At 40.8% G+C, this 21,933-nt stretch overlaps 1 protein-coding gene across 3 annotated transcripts in view; it reads left to right on the forward strand.

The window, feature by feature from the left end:
• ITGA7 (integrin subunit alpha 7) overlaps positions 1-21,933 on the forward strand; it is a 169,981-nt gene that overhangs the window by 128,891 nt on the left and 19,157 nt on the right. For all 3 annotated transcript variants that reach the window (XM_075852163.1, XM_075852161.1, XM_075852162.1), the window contains 2 exons: positions 9,538-9,687; positions 17,735-17,850. In XM_075852163.1, the coding sequence (XP_075708278.1) occupies positions 9,538-9,687; positions 17,735-17,850 (266 nt within the window). The remainder of the gene's footprint in view (positions 1-9,537; positions 9,688-17,734; positions 17,851-21,933) is intronic.

The following is a 21,933-nucleotide window of genomic DNA, read 5'->3' on the forward strand; positions in this document are numbered from 1 at the left end:
TTACAAAATTAAGGTAAACATTAACTTTAATTAAAAAAAATTGGCGGAGCTCTCAATGTGGGATGGGGCTCATTCTAAGTTTTTCTATTGTGCCCTATGATAACAGTGTGTGACCCTGATGGTGGCACATAATAAAATCTAAAACTCCACCGACTGGGCACCTCCTTTTATATTTGCTAATCATCACAATGTGAGGCACATATAGTCATCATGGAGAGGATGTTTATTGAAAATAAAATAATGTCATTTGTTTGTCATTTTGAAACCATCACTACAGGAGTTTGTGATAATGGCAATCTGGATTGCAAAAATATCCCCTTCTATCCACTACACTATACGTGCGGGACAGTATTACCGCGGGGAGGCAGGGACAAGTAGCGTCATACATAACTGATGCTAGGAGCCAGGCTTCCTGAACTGTGTTCGGTCAGGGAAATGCGGCCGACATGCGATCCGTATATCACGTACTGAGCACGGCCATGTGAATAAGGCCTAATAGAGCTTCAAATATAGTAATAGTGCCCCCTTAGTGCCTCCACACAGTAACAGTCCTCCCTTTTTTTGTCTGCACACAGTAATATTGCCCCTTACACAGTAGTAGTGCCCCCACCCAGTGATAGTGCTCTCTTACACCTAACACAGTAATAGTGCTCCCTTACCCCTACACAGTAATAGTGCCCTACACGCACTATTAGTTCCCCTTTAAGGCCCTCTTCACAGTAAGAGCAAGTACACATGTAGGGTAAATACTGCAGATTTTCCGCAACTAATTTCATTGCGGAAAATGCGCAGCATAATACAGTAGCAGTAAAGTGGATGAGATTTGAACAAATCTCATCCACACGCTGCGTTAATGATGAGCGGAAAAAACGCTCAGAAATTGAAATGCGGTGCGGTTTATTAATCCACAGCATGTCAATTGTATTTGCGTAATTGCTGCTTTTTTGTTGTGGGTTTTCCCCATTGAATTTATTGCAGCGGAAAAGCTGCGATTCCCCAGCAAACGTCGCAACTCAGAAAAAAATAATATCTTATACTTACCCAGAATTCTGTGCTTCCTCATCCAAGCTCGCCTTCTAGAATGAAGTTTCATCCCATGTGATTACTGCAACCAATCACAGGTTGCAGTAGTCACATGGGATGAAACGTCATTCCAGGAGGCCGGCCTGCAGGACGGCAGAGGAACGCATCGCCACGTATGAAACTTTTTTTTATGTGCAGTTTTCCACAGCGAACATTCCGGACAAAAAACTGCACCACAGTTTGGTCGGTTTTTCGACCGGAATTTCCGACTGCACCCAGGGTGGATATGTTGTGTGCTTTTACTAAGCGTATCTGCCCTGTGTCAACATAGCCTAACAGCGCTCCCTTACTGCCCCTACACAGTAATAGTGCCCTCTTACTGCCCCCACATAACTAAAGTGCTCCCTTAGTGCCCACACACAGTAAAAGTGCCCTGAGAAAAATAATACAATTTATACTCAGCTAATCCCGATCCTACGAGGAATGGAGCAGCTCAGGATATAGTACTCTTTCAGCCTGCGGCCTGCACTGTCAGCAGCAGGGTGCAGGCGGGCATGGCGATGTTACTGAATCAGGCTGGTCTGTGTGATCGCAATGGGGTCACTTTACGCCTTGATCTCCATGCAGGTTCAAATCGATAGGTAGGACGAGCTGCTCGGAGAAGTAACAGATACACTGAGACGTTTCTCAAGGTAAAATACTTCTAATTTATTGAACTACAGTGCTCATACTTATAGCATCAGACGAACAAAGAACATTCCATAACATATGAGTCATCTGTATATTCTAGCCTTACAGCTTCCTTTCCCATATAGCTCATTGGTGGAGCACCAGGTATTCCCTTAGGTTTCCTTTATGCTTAGGGGGGTGGTCAAGTGATTGACCTCCATCTGTTTGCAATTTCAAGGGACGGCAGAGCATCTGCAAACTATTTCTTCTCTTAGGCCTCATGCACACGACCGTGTTTTTGCGTCCGCAATTCAACCGCAAATCCACGGGTTAATTGCGGACCCATTCATTTCTATGTGGCTATACCCACTATCCGTGTTTTCACGGCTCTCCGCATGTCCGCACATCCGTGCCGCAGAAACTCCGGACATGTCTTATTATGGGCCGCAAATGCGGTGCGGACATGCCAATAGAAGTCAATGGGCCCGTGGAAATTGCGGATACACCGCCGTGTGTCATCCGCAGTTTGCGGATTTGCGGATCATGTGACCTTCTAAAGGGGGTTTGACCAAGCTTTTGGCATCCTGTTTAAAAGTTCTTTTTTTTTTTTTTTTTTTTCATCCGCATTTTTGCGGATTACATACGGATGAACTGCGGATTACATACGGATGAACTGCGGATGACATTCCACGGAACACGGTCCTGGAATTTGCGGACCAGAAAAACACCACGGTCGTGTGCATGAGGCCTTAACCTTTCTAAAATACCCATTATATTGTAATAAATTTTCTCCTTTATAACATTTCACTCCTTATGGTCCCAAATACATTATATATGTATATTTATACCATAACAATCCCTCCTTTTATGATTTTACCAACACCTAAATTCCAATGCTACTTCTATCTCCGGATAGCAAGGCTTCGATCCATTTCTTCACTTGATTCACACAGGTATGTAGGTGGGGTAATCTCACAACATTCTTTCATCATAATGTATAGGCCTCTGATTGAATGCTTCCCTTATTTTACAAAATGCATAACAATTAAAACATGTAAGCAATACAAATAATATCATTAAACAAATCAATGGTTGGAAAAGCACATGTAATATTTTAGTAGCTGTAGGTGAGAATCCTGTAAAAACGTCATACCAGTGATGGGCACTAGCATCTTTAATTGCTGATGACAAATGTATCACTTCCCTAGCTGCTATTGTAGCCAATATTTTCACCCTACTTAGAGTTACATTATGGGCTTGGATTAGTTTTTCAACTTCTCCTGATCGTTGTAACACCTTTTTCAATTCGTCTAAAGATAAACTAAAATTTCCATAGGGCAAAGGTTCAGGTACCCATATAGTGGACATTATTTCTTCTAAAGTAGGCAGGAACACTATAGTTTGGTTCCCCCAAGTCAAATGCGTCACATTGTATAGACATCCTGAAAATGGTCCTGTGAGTTTAAACTGGCTAAGGGTCTGCTTGTTGTTAGTTATTAAACATACATGCTGTGGACCTACTTCAATATAAACCTGTAGGTTAGCTTCTGGGATTATAGTGAGTGCGCATACATTATCCTGGTGCTGCATTAGACAGGGTTCATATATCCCTGACTGTTGATTACATACATATCCTTGCTCTGTTAATTGGCACAAATCTATATTCCTTGTCTTATTTTGAGAATCTATGTGTGTTCCTTTCATTTCCAGCATCCAATATTGTCCTAATAATGTCACCGGATCAATCATTACCATTGGCATAACAATAAATTTGCATAATAGAGTAGGATTTTTCACATTAAATGCTATTAGTCTTCCTGCACACCATTTAGGTGTACACTCAGTATACTCAGGCTGTAACAATAACCACGTATCATTTCTCTTTCCTATGGGCAGAATGTCTGTCCATTGCCTAACATGACTACTAAACAATTTATTCTTAAAATTATTCATCTGTTCTTGTTGCCACATCGTTTTAAGCGTACATACTGTCCAATTTACAAAAGTTGATACATTCTGTAATGTTCTATATTCGGTTAGCATACTTTCATTAAAAACATTTAGAAACAGTTCATCTATAGCTAACCCTTTTTGCTGTAAGTCAAAGGTAGTAGGTAACCATGACGCACCTATCCTTAATGCAGTAGATGTGTCATCTCCCACTGAGTTTAATTTGTTCATAACTGTTTCTAACTGTATACCATTCAATACTCCTAATCCCGTTCCTACCCCTCCTAATAGCGTGTCATACCATTCTCTTTTTTGTCTATGACAGCTGGGGGATTCAGGGAAGGAAATATTGAAGTGTACATTCTTTTTCTGCTGTTGGGTTACAGCGCTCTTACAAGTGTGTGGGATTCTTTCCAGACTTTGTACTGTTATATGTGGCTTAAAACTATCTCTTAAAATTGTTATCAAGAATACAAAATATATTCTATTTCTTATTTCGCTATTATTCATACATAATATCATCCCATCGGTTTCTTTTATTACAATCGTAGAGTTGAGCCTCTCCTTGTTGCATCTTTCATAAGTCTTATTTATCATTTCGTTTCTATTTTTACTGGTTGTATATTTCTGTAGATACTGTAAATCTGGTTCATAACAACAAAGCAACAGCCCCGGCGTCTCTTCTTGTATGCTAATGTTGGCTGTTTTGTCTATGTGAAGGTACACAGTCCCTCCATGTGGTCCTTTTTTCCAAGTCCCTTCGGTTGTAGTCACATTTGTAGTATAACACGGGGCATTGGCCTTACAGGTGTAGTTACCCTGCTTTCTATCCACTGTGGCATTCGCCCAACCTGTCCTGAACTGTTCCAGTGATTCTGTACTGATTACGTGTACAGGAGTAGCAGTTCTGCCTTTTTGTATAAGAGCACACGCAACAACCGCCGCAACAACCGCAAAGATCTTCATTCTTCTGGCTGAAGAACCTTTTTACAATGACTGGCGTGAATCCAGCTTGCCTTTCCTTCGAGCTTCACTGAGGTGCTTGTTGTGAGTAGGACTTGAAACGGTCCGTCAAATCTTGGGTCTAGACTTTTCCTCACGTGTCTCTTAACGACCACCCAATCTCCCGGTTCTAACTTATGCGTCCCTTCAACTGAATCAGGATCTGGAATGGAAGCAAAGACTTGTGCATGCACCTTGGTCAATTGTTTGTTCAGCGTTGATACATAATCTGTTAGTCTACCACACTGCATTTGGAGTACCTGTGGAAAATAACATCCTAATCTGGGAGCCGATCCAAATAAGATCTCATATGGGCTGAGACCTGTTCTTTTTGTTGGAGTGTATCTTACTGAGAACAAGGCTAATGGTAGACACTCGGTCCATGGTTTCCCGGTTTCTACCATAGCTTTTTGGATTTTCAATTTGAGAGTCCCATTTAGTCTCTCAACCTTCCCACTGCTCTGTGGATGGTATGGTGTATGTAGGGCTTGACTTATGTCTAGAGCTGACAACACATGGTTCATGATTTCACCCGTAAAATGAGTTCCTCTGTCGCTCTCGATCACCTCTGGAACTCCATATCTGCACACCACCTCGTTGATCAGTTTCTTTGCTGTGGCTACGGCTGTAGCTTTGGTTACTGGAAATGCTTCTGGCCATCCTGAAAAGAGATCAATACAAACAAGCACATACTCATAGGTACCGACTTTTGGTAATTGAATATAGTCTATCTGTAGTCTCTGGAATGGGTAAATTGGCTTTGGGGTGTGTTTTTGTGGCACTTTCACTGTTCTCCCCACGTTATTGGTGGCACATACCATACACCCTTGTACAAACTTACTCGCTACAGTGCTAAACCCTGGAGCATACCAGGTTTTGTTAACCAAATCCATCATTGCTGTTTTTGACTGGTGTGTCTGTCCATGCGTTACCTGTGCCATCATGGGGAACATTGTTTGTGGCAGACACAGCTTATTTTGTTGTTGCCATAGTCCATCCGCTCTCAGGGTAGCTCCCTGATTCTGCCATCTAGTTATTTCTTCTTTGGATATTTGGTTTTGCAGATTTTGTAGTATTGTGGGGCTGATGTTGACCACGGAGTCTTCAGGATGTTGGTACATCATAACTGTTACTGGACCTACTGGCTTTAAGGCTGCTGCTTTTGCGGCTTGGTCTGCCAAAGCATTTCCTTTTGTCTCTGGTGAACTCACCTTAGTGTGAGATTTAATTTTTACTACTGCTACTTCTGTGGGTAACATCAGGGTCTCCATCAAGTATTTTACAAAGTCTGCATTCTTTACAGGTGTACCTGCAGAGGTCAAAAACTGTCTAGCCTTCCATATAGGGCCATAGTCATGTGCAATGCCAAAAGCATATCGAGAGTCAGTGTATATATTTGCTGTTTTTCCTTCTGCATGTTGGCATGCTGCTGCCAGGGCCTTAAGCTCCGCTTCTTGTGCTGAGCGGGACGCTGGTAAGGAGGCTGCTTCTAGGACTACATCTTCGGTGGTTACTGCATATCCTGTAAGAAAAGATCCTTCTACAAAATACCTTGAACCATCCACAAAGAGTATTAGGTCTGGGTTTTGGAGTGGGGTATCTTTTACATGTGCAAACCCCTCTGTTTCCTGGGCCATAAGGGCCATACAATCATGTTCATCAGTTTCAGGCAAAAATTGTGACCATACTTTACCTACGTCTTCTCCCCCTTGCTCCAAAGGCAGTAAGGTAGCTGGGTTCAATGTAGTACAGCGGTGTAAAGTAACCTGCTCAGGAAGAAGAAGTGCACAGGTTAATCTCAAATGTCTTGCTGTTGACAAGTGCTTCGGCTGTACTTGAGTAAGAATAGCAGTAATATCATGTGGTACAAAAACTTGGACTGGAAATGCCAGGACCAAATCTGAGGCCTTGTTTAACATTGAATTTACAGCAATGATAGCTCTCACACATGATGGGGAACCTCGGGCCACAGGGTCTAGTCTAGCTGAATAATATGCTACCGGGCGCTGCTGTGGTCCATGACTGTAGAGCTATAGATTCCCCTTTTGGTATGTATGAGCTGCACTAAGTCTTCCCATGTTGCTGAATACATTTTCTGAATTTGTTCTATATATCTCCAAAAAGGGACAGACTCTGTCTCCGGGTCGGGGGCTTTCTGAACTAAAGTCAACGCATCCCTAGGGTTCCATGGCTTATATTTATGTTCCTTATCTTTATTAAAATTCTTGTCAGCTTCAGTCGCAAACAGGTCTGTCAACACTTGTAACCTTTTTCCCACGTTTTCTAATGCTTGCGTCATATCTTTTGACTCGGGAAGCTTCCTTGCTGCTTCTGCCTGATCCATATTACGCTGATGTCTTTCCCTTTCCTCTTTCTCTTCTGCCTCCTCTTTTTCCCTTTTCTCTCTATACGCTCTAGTTTCTACTCTTTCATCCGTTGAGCCCTCGGCTCCTCCTGTTACTGGGGTTATTCCTGCCAACACTACAGGGGCCAACCCTATTGTTTGTTTATATGGTTCTGGTACTTGTTGAGGTGAGGGGGCAAAGGGGTTTGTGCTACTCATTTTTGGTACCACTGGATATATCCCTAGGGGATTTTGCCCTCCTGGTCTTGCTGCCCCACATGCAAAACAAGTATCCCTCCATTCTTGATTCTGCTGACCACACACTCTACACGTCCATCCCCCTGGTCCCTGCGTCGTGACTACCCCATACCCCGGTGGGCTACTTGCTTTTTCCTTTCCTTGTTTACCACCTTCATTATAACAAGTGTAGTAAAACTTATCTTTACATTCTGTTTCCCTGAAACCTCCTCGTACTACTTCTTCTGACACTTTTCTTCCATGCTTCTGCTTTCCCCTGTAACTTTTTATCTTTCAACCATCCACGTTTTGTGTCACAACATTCATTCTATTTTTCCAGATCTAATCTTCCCGCTTTTCCCATTCCACATGCCTTCATTAACTGATTCGTTCCTTTTGTCACATCCTTTCCCTCTCTTTCCGCCACTACCTGTTTGGCTGTCAGTCCTTGTGGGTGCTCATCTCGTAATAGGGACACCAAGTTCCCCATTGTTGCCTAGTTATAAGTGGTCGCCTATGGGCAGACCCTAAGTTATGTAGGGGGTAATTTTCCTGATAGGTGAATTCCTTTCTCACCTATTTGAGACAGTTACTTATCCCCTCGAAACTTCTTTTTAAAGAGGGTAACCAAGTTTCCCATCTTGTGACTGTAAGTGGTGGCCTTAGGCACACCCGTATTTTGTTACAGATTTTAGCTACTGACAGATGAATTCTATTCTCATCTATTTTAGACAGTTTCTAGTTTCCGTACTTACTAATTTTGTTACAGATTTTAGCTACTGACAGATGACTTCTATTCTCATCTATTTTAGACAGTTTCTAGTTTCCGTACTTACTTTCTACTCTGGCCAGAGAATCTTCCTTTTACAGTCCTTTTATAACTAGCTTACTTTCTTCGTCTGAGACACCACTCGAGTACGTGCCCTCCGCACCATAAGAGTAATATGACAAATATTCCTAATCCAAATAACAAGGCAAACGTAAAATCAAGCTGTTCATTTGACATGCCGGTTTATCGGACTGCAGAAAATTCTGGAATTTTGAGCTGAAAATCAGCGCATGATAATCCCCGCAAGTACTCCAATCGTGTACACACGTTCTCTGTATTTTGCCGGATTATCGGACTGCACAAAATTTTCGATTTCCGGGCTAAAATTTAGCCTATCAGAATCCCCGTAGTCACCTGAAGCATGTACACATGTTTCTGGTAATTTGCCGGATTATCGGAATTTTTTTCCAAAAACAATTTCCTTATTCTAAAATGCATTTGTGACACAAAACTGGGTTTCTACAACATTCATACAAATACTGCCATGGAGATCAGGCACTTTATCCTGAGGGTAGGATTTATTTTAGACTTGACCAGATTTTTACACTAAAAATACCCTCATGTGGCCCCTCTATTCCTTAGGAGTACTACCGGGAAGGTGACCTACCAGACAGGAAGGTGCAGAGCAGAGTTTGTAAGAATTGAGTCTTCTTACCTTGCTGCAGCAGTGGTCTGCACGTTCCTTCGTCCGGGAGGTCGCCACTCTAGTCCCGGGAGATCCCCTGGGTGGGGTGCCGTCCTTCTGGTCAAGTCTTTGTTCGGGCGCCAATTTCTGTGACCGCAATGGGGTCACTTTACACCTTGATCTCCATGCAGGTTCAAATCGATAGGTAGGACGAGCTGCTCGGAGAAGTAACAGATACACTGAGACGTTTCTCAAGGTAAAATACTTCTAATTTATTGAACTACAGTGCTCATACTTATAGCATCAGACGAACAAAGAACATTCCATAACATATGAGTCATCTGTATATTCTAGCCTTACAGCTTCCTTTCCCATATAGCTCATTGGTGGAGCACCATCTGTTTGCAATTTCAAGGGACGGCAGAGCATCTGCAAACTATTTCTTCTCTTAACCTTTCTAAAATACCCATTATATTGTAATACATTTTCTCCTTTATAACATTTCACTCCTTATGGTCCCAAATACATTATATATGTATATTTATACCATAACATCTGCGTCAAGTTCCAAGCACCTTGTAGCCCGCAGGCCTGAAGTGTCCTGCGGTCAGTGTATGGCGGAAGAGGAAGCTGCTCTGCCATAGTATTCAACTGTGAATTTAATAGTTGAAAGGGGTGCAAGGAGGTGGCTATAACCATGTACCCCACTCCTTGCATTTGTCCCTGAGTTTCCAGGTCTTCTAGGAAAGGGTTTATGTGTTTCTCATTAATGCTGTATTCTTTTATTGAAGCATGAATCACAGAATCTGTAAATAGAAGGCCACACCTTATTTTTTCGTGTTTTCTAAAATTGGACAGGAGGATATTAGAGACAAACTTCGTTCAATCCCAGTCACCCTGACCTACAACATAGAAGAAGCACGGAATAGAAGACAAACATCTGTTGAATCCTTGCCTTCTCTTATGCCTATTCTCAGTGAAGAAGAGCCCAATGTCTACAACACAGAGGTGAGAATGTGGTGCAATACTAAATATAACATAAAATCTATCATGTTTGATATCTGCACTATGTCGTTTTCTGCACTCTTCTGCTACTTTATAGGTGCTCATTCACTTGCTTAGGTAGTGAACCGCTCGGCAAAACTGCATGCAGTATTACTGCAAATTGCTGGAGTTTTCAGTAGCGCGGCTTGTACAGGTGAAGCGCATGATTTCAATGTGTTTAACCTGTACAAGCTGCACACCCGAAAACCATTTCACAAAACCGCAGCAATTCGCGGTAAATCCAGATGGGCTGTAGCGTGTATAGGCACCTTAACGCTTCTGTCTGTCTACTGAATAACACTGACATTATTTTATATTGCCAAAGACATTAATGTACACTCAAGCAGCTATGCAAACACACCTTAGCTGTCTAAAGTAATCTATTTTTCTAAAGAAAGTTTTAAAGGGGATATGTGGGGAACGAAAAGTATTAGCAGTGTACTCACGCTGATTATGTGATTTTAATAGATTTTTACAGCGCTGCCTGGGGACCGTAAGCCTAGTCGCACAGTCTTCCTTCATGACTACACGACTTTTCGTCATGTGACCGGCCCTGCTGAACGAAGAGTCGTGTCGTCATGAAGGAAGACTGTGCCAATAGGCTTACGGTCCCCAGGCAGCGCTGTAAAATTCTATTAAAATCCGATAGTACACTCCTAATACTTTTCGGTCCCTACATACCCCCCCCCCTCCCTGGAATAAGACTCATCAGTGCATGTTTGGGATATATAACAACATCTAGATTTGTTGATTTACTTTTTGAATGATATAAACAAATTCTAATACAACTTGCATTACCCTTTATAAAACATTTAATAATTAATAATTTAATGACATAATTCATTATAGAGCAAGATAATGTCCCCAAGAACAATATTGTGAAAATCAAAACATAATTAACCATCAAAGAAGCTGCTGGTGTTCTCAGTAGTTTGGACTAGATGCCCCAAAACCCATACCAAAGCATTAAATGTATTTTAGATTACTTGGATCATAAGTAGTGTTGGACTGCGGTTCCTTTGGCCCACTAAAGAAAATGTTTCTGGGGGAGCCCCTTATTCATACAGAATATGTGCATGACCACTTTTTCACCGTAATATTTGTTGTTGACATTGCACACACAGAACATAAATCATTATTTATAAATAAGCCAATAAAAAACAGACCCTATTGACACGTGATTGGCTCGAAAATCAACAAAATATAGATATAGTTGGTGTTGATGAAACATGGCTAGGCTCTTCGCACGACTGGGCTGTAAATCTAGAGGGTTTTACACTTTTTCGGAAAGACAGGACAAATAGGAAAGGCGGTGGTGTATGTCTGTATGTGAGAAGTGATATGAAGTTGAGTGTGAGGCTTTATTCAGACGAACGTAAAATACGCGCGTGCAACGCGCGTGATTTTCACGCGCGTTGCCCGGACCTATGTTAGTCTATGGGGCCGTGCAGACATGTGCGTGGTTTTTGCGCAGCGTTCCTCCGTTGCCAAAAAGGCACGACATGTCCGTTGATTCAGCGTTTTCAACGCATCACGCACCCATTGAAGTCAATGGGTGCGTGAAAACAACGCAGGGCACACGGAAGCACCTCCGTACGCACAGCGTTTTTCACGCAACACTTGTTAAGTCTATGTAAATGAGTTGAGCAGACTAGACAAAACAACTACAAACCAGGAAGTGGCTTTTCACTTTCTGAGCACATGCGCACAGTTTAAACTGACATCTGCAGCAATAGTAGTTTTTTTACCTGTAAAACCACCCAAAAACAACAAACACGGGCCAAAGTGTGAGGTAACGTGAAATCTTGATGCGAACATGTGCTCACAGCAAGCAGGTGTTGGAGAAGGTGTCTTTTTGTAGGCTGCCCTCTCCATTACTCCACCCTCCGTTGTTTTGACGTGCGTAAAAAACGCATGCCATACGCGCGTTAAATACGCTATCACGCTGCCCAAACGGATGCCACACGCAACTCCAACGCAACCCAAATGGCGCGTTTTTCACGCGCGCAAAAACGCAACGTTCGTGTGAATCCAGCCTGAAAGAGACATTAGAGGGTGAATACTGTGAGGAGGTTGTAACCTTGTGGGTGGAACTAGAAAGGGAGGTAAACACTGAAAAAATTACTTTTGGTGTAATCTATAGACCCCCCAATATAACTGAAGAGATGGAAGGTCAGCTATATAAATGGATGGAGCGGGCGGCACAGGCTGGTACTGTAGTGATAATGGGAGATTTATTTTAATTACCGGTATATTAATTGGCGTCATGGTTCGGCTTCAACTGCAAAGGGGAGACATTTCCTCAACCTCGCTAACAGTGATCATAATATAGTTATATTTGACATATAATTTCACTGTATAGTTTGATAAAAATTTAATTGTGCTCCCACAATATGAAAGAAATTTATAAGGTTCACTGAAGTAACAATTGAGTAAAAAATACCTTTTAATAGTAACTTGTTAAAAACAGGGGTAACACACCACTGTGACATAAGCCCCACCGTGATTATTAAAAAATGTATTAAACAAAAAACACTGAGTCATTATGATGCATATATCTCTGTGTTTGTAACGATATTTTGTCTGGAATCAGCATATATCCAGGGCACACCAGTAGTACAATCCCCAAATAAAGCACAGGTGTCCGAATAAATCGGATCTCCTAGTGCTGGGTGTAACACAATATGACTGTCCCCAATGCAACCATTCCATAAACAATAAATGACCCTACGCGTTTCAGATACTCATCCTCAGGGGTCCGTATCTTGGTAACCATTTCTAGCAAGGCAAACGAAATCTCGCGAGATTTCGGAGCTAAACGAGATTTTGTTTCCCTTGCTGCAAATCTCACAGAAAAGATTCAGAAGTGTCAGGATTCTGAATACACATGACGTCCAGGCTGGATGATCATGTGTATTCATTATCAGGACACTTGATTAACGTTAATCTCTGTGTATGCGGCTGCACATCGCTGCTGTGTAAATGAATGGAGATGAGTGTATGATGCTGACTGGTCACTAATTGGTCAGCGTCATACATGTAAACACGCCCAGTTAAAAACACAATACACGCCCAGTTGGACATAACGAAAAAAAAACGCCCAGTTGTCTATTTCAAACCTCATTTGCATATATATAAAATAGCTCATAACTTGGCCAAAAATGAACGTTTTTAAAAAAAACAAACGTTACTGTTATCTACATTGCAGCGCCGATCACATGCAATAGGAGATAGGGATTTGAGAATCTGGTGACAGAGCCTCTTTAATTTATATAAGTATATTAATGGCACATACAAAAAAAATGGTGAAATCCCGTTCCATGTAAAACCCCCTAAAAAAACAAGGGGGCACTCCCTGGAGAAAAAAAGGTTCAACCTACAGAGGCAACAAGCCTTCTTTACTGTGAGAAATGTGAATCTATGGAATAGTCACCGAAGGAGCCGTCACAGCAGGGACAGTAGATGGCTTTAATAAAGGCTTAGATAATTTCCTAGAACAAAAATACATTAGCTCCTATGTGTAGAAATTTTTACCTTCCCTTTTCCCATCCCTTGGCTGAACTTGATGGACATGTGTATTTTTTCAGCCGTACTAACTATGTAACTATGTAACTCCTAATGGGGTTGCTTGCTGCTGGACCTATGGGGCCCATTAATGCATCAGTGACTGGGCCCACCAGAGGATACGTTGTTACTCTGGTGGGCCTGTCTGACTCTAATCATGAGAATCAGAAGATGCATCAACTTGTAAGGCCTCATTTACACGAGCGTAATATACGCGCGTGCGACGCGCGTGCTTTTCACGCGTGTCGTACGCACCTATATTACTCTATGGGGCAGTGCAGTCGATGCGTGAATTTTGCGCAGCGCGAGTGCGTTGCGTAAAACTCACGACATGTTCTATAATCGTGCATTTTTCGCACATCACGCACCCATTGAAGTCAATGGGTGCGTGAAAACCACGAAGGTCGCACGGAAGCACTTCCGTGCGAACTGCGTGATTCGCGCAAGAGCTGTCAAACTCTGAATGTAAACAGAAAAGCACCACGTGCTTTTCTGTTTACAAACATCCAAAAGGAGTGTCTTAGAGATGAGCGAACCGAACTTCACCGGGTTCGGCCGAACTCGTTTTGTCCGAACCCGGCAAAAAATGTTGCGGGACGCGACGTCAGGAGACAGTCACTGTCCAGGGTGCTGAAATAGTTAAACTGGTTCAGCACCCTGCACAGTGACTTCCGATCCCAATATACGTGAACGTGTAAAAAAAAAAAAAGTTCTGACTTACCGATAAAACTCCCGGCTTCTTCCTCCAGTCTGACCTCCCGGGATGACAATTCAGTCCAAGTGGCAGCTGCAGCCAATCACAAGCCAAGCACAGGCTGCAGCGGTCACATGGACTGCCGCGTCATCCAGGGAGGTGGGGCCAGATGTCAAGAGAGGCGCGTCACCAAGGACGCGTCACCAAGGACGCGTCACCAAGGCAACGGCCGGTAAGTACGAACCTCTTTTTTTTTAAACAGGTTACTCGATATGGTGATCGGAATTCACTGTCGAGGGTGCTGAAACAGTTACTGCCGATCAGTTAACTCTTTCAGCACCATGGACAGTGACTGACGTCGGCTAGCCTCATCTCTATGATGGCGGCTGCGCGAAAATCATGCAGCCGCGCATCATACACTGATGACACACGGAGCTGTCAAGTGCCTTTTGCGCACGCAAAACGCTGCGTTTTTTACGCGCGCAAAACGCACACGCTCGTATAAATGAGGCCTAAGACTGAACTTTGAAAGTGTTTACAAGAAGAATCTTTAGCATGAAGGAGCATGAATATCCCTGCAGATTTCATTGAAAATGTTAAAGTATGTATTAAAAAAAAATGGACACTGTAATAACGGCAAAGAATGGATAAAAAATACTAAAAAAAAGTTGACATTATTTATAAAATTGTTGAGGCTTTCATCTTCTGCTACATCAGTACCGCTAGTTTTCACTGTTTCGATCACTATTTTTGTACTAATATATTAACAAAAACAAAAAAGGGGGGGGGGGGTTTCATATACTTGGTATACGTTTGAAATATTGGAGGATTTCTTGGGGACAGCCTTTTTATATATAACAGCTTTGCGGTCTTTCAGGCTGCTTTGTCACATTCTCCCTGCTCTGTTCTTGCCTGTATTGTGTTTCGCTCTGGCAGTGAGCTACAGGAGGACTACACCCTATCAGAACTGTCCCATCCTCCTTACTGGTATTTAATCAGACCCTACGCGTTTCCATATGTGTCTATTTCTTCAGAGGCATTAGTAACACATTGAATTTTATGCAATCGCTCTGTTCCTGGCTGTTTAACCCGTCAAACGCTGCGTTCAATCGCGACCGCAGTATCTGAGGCGTTATAAAGAGGGCACGGCCCCCTCCGACAGCTCATCGGTGCCCCCACATCGCGATCGTAAGATATCGACAGTTTTCATGACAGCCCAGGAGCCCAATGAAGGCCCCCAGGACTACTTTCACTCTGCCTCTGTGAAGCCCCTATTCCTCCTAGGGGTTCAAGTCCCCTAGGAGGACTAATAAACTGTGTAAATGTGTTTTTAGTAGTGATTTTTTTTTTAAATATTAAGAGTTAAAAAAACAAAAACCTTTTCCTATTTCTCCTCTAAAGTAATGTAAAAAATAAAAAAGTTAATAAAATTGGTATTGATGTGTCTATAAAAGTCTAAACTATTATAATATAGCAGTATTTTAAAACGCATGGTGAACGCCGTAAAAACAAAAAATAAATAAACCGTCAAAATCGCAGTTTTTTGGTCAACGTAGCTCTTACAAAAATGTAATAGAAAGTCATAAAAAAGTTGTTTGTACCAATAAAAACTACAGCTCGTCCCGCAAAAAATGACCCCTTACACCGCTCAATCCACAGAAAAATAAAAAAGTTATGGCTCTCAGAATGTGGTGAAACATTTGTCTTAACAAAAAGTTTGTTTTTTTTTAAATGAGTAAAATATATAAAAACCTACATAAATTTGGTATCACCATAATTGTAGTAAGCCTCAGAATAAAGTTAAGTTGATGTTTTTACCACACAGCGAAAGCCGTAAAAACGAAACCCAAAAAACAATGGAGGAATCTCAGTTTTTTCCAATTTCAGCCAGCAAATAATTTTTTTTTAGTTTCCCAGTACATTATATGGTACTTTAAATGAACCAATAGAAACTACAACTCCTCCCGCAAAAAATAAGACCTCACACCACTCTATTGACGGAAAAATAAAAAAGTTATTGCTCTTGGAAGGCGGGGAGTGAAAAAACAAAATGGGAAAATGAAAGAAATGGGAGGGGGAGTTGGGAGAAACATTTTCTGAAGACAATTGGATTAAAGCTTCAAATTGGGCAGCAAAACACTCCATATGTGTAAATCATGCTGAACTAATGAGAAAAAATCCACCTTAGGTGGTATTTGACACCTTCCAGATTAGCCCATATTATTCCTGGTTTCTCTAGCCTCTGTTGGAGGGGTTGTGGACAACTAGGATCTCCTCTACCTATGTGGTGGTCCTGTCCTACAATTTCTGGTTTATGGACTCAAGTATTTATACTTATATCGGAAATTTGTACATGTCCCTGTACAGAAGTCCTCTGCTCTAGCAATTTTGGATATTTATTTTGAAGAGATAGACCTGCCAGATAGATTACTCATTCATCATATTCTTATAGCCACCAGAATGGCCATTGCACAATCCTGGAAATCTCCCACTCCCCCCTCCTTAACAGATGTCATTAGAAGGGTTAATGTAGTCAGTGTTACCATGAAGCTTATTTAGTGAACGACTTAAGTCTTCATTGTCGTAATATGCAGAGATGAAATTCATGGATTCAATCAAAGTATTTTGTTTAAGTATTTTCTTTGATAGACCATTGAGATTCATATTACATGTATGGATTATAGAAATAACACAGACAGTAGTTTGATTTTCTGTTCTGTTGATCAGATTCTTGTAACGTTCGACTGGACTTCGTATATTCTTTGTAATGTAAAAAATTCTTTCAATAAAAATTAAAAGTTGAAAAAAAAAAAAGAAAGAAAAATGAAAATCCAAAATAAAAAAAATGGCCGTGTCCTTAAGGGGTTGAACAAAGGTAGCGATCGGCGATCGACAAATAGAGGTATTTGTCGATAGTGCTCATTAAAATTATAACCATTTGCTGGAAGTTTATCATCCCTGTGTATACAGAAGGGACACTCCGGTAAAGAAAAGACACATATATTGCATCTTCTTTTTCTTTTTTCGAGGGGGTAAATACATTGGCATATAATTTACAAAAATCCCTTGGCATCATTGCAATATCATTGCTTGAGGTTACTGATAAACAATGCTACTCAATAAAGCGCGCATATGAAATATAATCATTAATTCCGTCGGGCTTCACAGTATTAAGCCTGTACGTCCACTGGGATTCCTTTCTCAAAATAAGGTTATCCCAATCTCCACTTCTTGTTTGTGGTCGAACATTTTCTATCCCTTGGAACTTTAGACAATGTGGATCGCCAGATGGTATTCCCATACATGTTTTGCTATGGGGGTGTCTCATGTCTTCCACATCCCCCACATTGTCACGTATCCTCCGATGAAATTGTCGTATGGTCTTTCCCCCATAATTTGCGGGGCAGGAGCAAGTTATTAAACTTACAACTTCCATAGTGGAACAATTCACACAATCTCTAATGTCATATTCCAGCCCCGTTGACACACTCCGAAATGTCTTCCCAATATTTATAAATTCACATGCTGAGTAATGGCCACATCTAAAAGTTCCTTGTGGTCTTCTATCCAGCCATGTCCCCTCTTTCTTTTTATTGGGACCTCATTCAGACCTAGTACTGCTAGGTCTGTATGAGGCTGCAGAGTTATCTATAGACACAGGTCAAGTAATCTATTCAATGCTGAATGTCTGCAGATTACAGATTTTGTACAAGAAAATAACCTACATAATCTGATATTTTTCCTGATAATTAGGTAAACTTCCTAAGAGAGGGATGTGGAGAAGACAAAATCTGTCATAGTAACCTGCAGTTGAATTACACTTTCTACTCTCGTGTAGGCAAAGCTGACCAGTTTGTACCACTACCTGTGTAAGTAGATCCACGTGACTATGTTTTCTAAAGAAAGTTGGATATTTTTACATCTCTCATAGCGTTGTATAATCCATTACTCAGATCCACTTTTAGATCAGAATAAAAAGAAAAACGGATCCGTTAATATTCCCATTGAAAAAAATTAGATTTTTAATTGCATCCTTTAGCGTTCGTTCATGTCCATTATGTTAGTGATAAGTTTTTTTGACAGAGATAAAAGGGCAGAGTACAGGACTTTTTCTCCGTTCAAATAAAGGATGTCTAATAGATGGGTTATTTTTATCATTGGTGTCAATGTAAAACGGATGTAAATGGAATGTAATCCGTTTGCATCTGTTATTTTGATTTCAATGGGGTTTTTAACAGATCAGTTTTCATCCTTAATCTGATCTAAATATGGATCAGAGTAACGGATTATACAATACAAGTGTGAATTTACCCTAATACTGGAATCATTGTTTCATCTCTTTTATAACACAGATGCCTATTTGCTTGTTTGTGTGATAGATGTTATCGTCCGTCCGTCCGTCTATCTATCTATCTATCTATCATCTATCTATCTATCTATCTATCTATCTATCTATCTATCTATCTATCTATCTATCTATCTATCTATCTATCTATCTATCTATCTATCTATCTATCTATCTATCTATCTATCTAATCATAAAAAGCTTCACACTAATGCAGCGATTTCAGACCCGATCTATGGTTAAATTTTAATTGCTATCAAGTTAAAATTCAAACACATTTAGAGTTCCTATCACAGGGCTAACCAATAATTCCTGAATATTGCAAGTCCAGGTTCGAACCTTTTTGTGTCCCTGCTGCTTTTTAACTCTGCTTTGTGGTCTCTGCCCAAGACGCTTGTCCTGCTCCACTGTTTCACTATGATGGCCCTTGCTGGCCAAAATCCACAAAAGTCACTCCCCTCCCTGGACGTTCGATCAGCTGATGCAGTCTGCGCTACACATAGGGAATCACAAACCAAAGGAACAAAGTAGCAACAATACATAGATTAAAGGATACTTACGAGATAACTACTTGTATGACAGCATATCAACTTAAAAATTACTCACAGACTGTGCCCGACTAGTTTTCACCCCCCCCCCCCCGGCTTTGTCAAGGACCCTTATATGAATGAACTCTAAATGTGTTTGAATTTTGACTTAATAGCACTTAAACTTTTATCATAGATCAGGATTGAAATCATTGCATAAGTGTGAAGCCCAGAGATCATGTTTGTATGCCTGTTGAGTAACTTCTCTGGTAGATGTCAAATCGACTGGTCTTGTTGTAGATCTATTATCCCTCTGGTTGCTCTGTCCCTTTGTACTTTGTATTTTATCTACAGATGTGCCCACCCTTACCTTTTCTTGAATTTTGTTCAGGACTCCAACTTCTCATGAATAAATTAAATACAATTTCTTGACATGCTAGAAAAAACATGTTTAGATATCTTGTGACAGCGTATCGCGAAATCATATCTCTTTTTCAAAGCTGGTAATTTCTTAGGAAATGTTGAGATAAGAGGGAAGCTAAGGAAGGACACATCTGTATCTATCTATCTATCTATCTATCTATCTATCTATCTATCTATCTATCTATCTATCTATCTATCTATCTATCTATCTATCTATCTATCTATCTATCTATCTATCTATCTATCTATCTATCTATCTATCTATTCATCTATTAGGGCAAGATCTGTAATCTAACTCTCTCCGGTGTTGTATTGTTTCTCATTGAGATAGCTCATCGATAATGCATTTGGCTTGCCTGCAGTTCTGCACATGTAGCACAGTAATTTTCTATTTGGTGGAACTTATGTTATCTGTTGGTTTACATAGGACTATAGGTACCACTGCATTTAACTCATTGTTGGTCCAAACAAATAACAAAAGTTCAGCTCTGCTACGTCTGTATGGAAAACAACAGATACCACATTGTAATTCCTTTAAAAATTCACATCTGCATTCTTCCATTATTTCATATTATTTTTACTGCAACATTTTGTTTATAATGTACCAGGATTTATCAGTAATAATAGAAAAGTTCTATAGAATAGCGCTGTTACAGTTCCCTGCCCAGCGGGTGGTCAGAAGTGCTGCTTTGTAGGGAAGAACTGTAAAGGAGCTGCAGCTCCACCGATCCTTTATTCTTTGCATAATGGCGAGAGCAGCAGAAAATAATTCCTTATTTCTTTTCTCTCCAGTACCGTCAGCAGAATAACGAAAGCAGATGGGCCGTCGCAGTGAATTGACGGTCGTTATGACTGTGATTTTCCTGCTGCTGCTCTTCCTTATAACTTATTGTATATTACCTAATCGTTCACCAAAGATGGATGATTTTAAATTTTGAAGCTTTTCATAGTATAGTCCTCAAAACTAAGTTCCATGTTGTATATCTCATATAGTATTATTATTTTTTCTAAAACCAATATATTCCTCTGTGACTAAACAAACAGGCAGGAAATACAAGATTAGTGTATAACAAATCAAAACAATATGAATAATAAAATGTATAACGGCCTGAGAAAGTAGTGAGTGAATGATGAATGGTTCATAAACACCAAATGAAAACCATATGGTTAGTGAATCCCATGTTACATTACTGTAAATTAATCCTCCCAGCCGACTACTGATTTAATATTATACAGCATAGTGCCGCATTGTATTATTCATATCATTATTACAATGTGCTTGTGCTGTCAGGCAGTGGAGGACACAACATCCAGTCTAAGGTTGTGATGTAAAAGAAAATGGAAGGATTGGTCCATAGCAACCAAAGTAACTCCTCATTCCACTTCTCAACGCCCTAACAGTCACATAAAAATTGGAAACCCCAGAGTAGATTTAGAATTTATGTCTCAAGTAAATATAGCTGAAACATAACTCAGGTCCCTTAACCCCCCCTCCCCCCAATAATTATCCTGCGTGTGCTTGTTCAACTGGAATAGTCCAATACTGTTTTGGATAAGTACAACTCGGGCAGCAGTGTAACTTTAGGGGGAGCTGCTTCTAATGTCTCTAGCTCAAGATAGATCATGGCTAGATTTGCGTGGATCCTGGGTGGAGGAGGGGGATGTGCCAGCAGCATGCAGGAAGAGGAGGAGAATCTGTAATCTCTGATTCTCCTCCCCTCCCTGTATAGCTTCAGACTATCCCGGAGGCAGGGATAACATGAACAAAAGTTCATGTTATCACCCTCTTTATCAGACGGAGAGCATGCTTGCTCTCGAATTGTCACATATGGGGTGTCTTTTATTCCCTAGAAAAAGAGTGAGAAGATAAGTACTTGCTCACCTATTCACTGCTCTGAGCTTAGTTAGTCAAGGGCCGATTAACAAAGACTGGTGTTTAATATGCCAGTTTTAGTCTGAAGTCTGCAGGAGTAAGATGCGACTAATTTATTAAGAGGCGCACGTGTATATTACGCTATATTGTACTGCAGTTTTTAGCGTAAATTTGAATTTATCGTGCTGTTGTGGCCTAGCCCTTATCTGATAAGCCCTGTCTATTTTAAGAAAAAGTGTTGGGTGCCGCATAAAACGTCGAAAAGTCGCAAATTATTGGGCAAAAATGACATGTGCCATACTTTGTGGCTTATTAAACGCCATAATGCTGGTGTACAGCCATTCTTAAATTCCCCCAAGTGTTTCCTTACACAATGTTTTATTATTGAAACAACAAAAAAGAATAAAAAACGTAATTTGGCATTGCCGGTATTCTTAAAGTACTATAAAATGAATACGTCACTTATCCTGCACAGTACACGCTGTAAATAAAACGAAAAAAAAAAAAAAACATGCTAGAATAGCTGTTCTTTGTCCTACGTCCCGCAAAAACAAACCCTCCTACAGCTCTGTCAATGGAAAAATAGACATTTTATAAGTCTTGGAATGCGGCGGCATAAAAACAAATCATTTTGTGTTCCAACGTGGCAGCATCGATGCCTCCCGTTGCTCTATGTTGACAGAGCTGTAGTGATGATGTGCCTGTATACCCACGTGATCACTGTAGCCAATCACTGGCACCACTGAGGCCAGTATATGCAACTCTCACTTCATCTTGCTCTAGC

The sequence above is a fragment of the Rhinoderma darwinii genome, chromosome 2 (genome assembly GCF_050947455.1).
Source record: "Rhinoderma darwinii isolate aRhiDar2 chromosome 2, aRhiDar2.hap1, whole genome shotgun sequence".
Classification (NCBI taxonomy): Eukaryota; Metazoa; Chordata; class Amphibia; order Anura; family Rhinodermatidae; genus Rhinoderma; species Rhinoderma darwinii.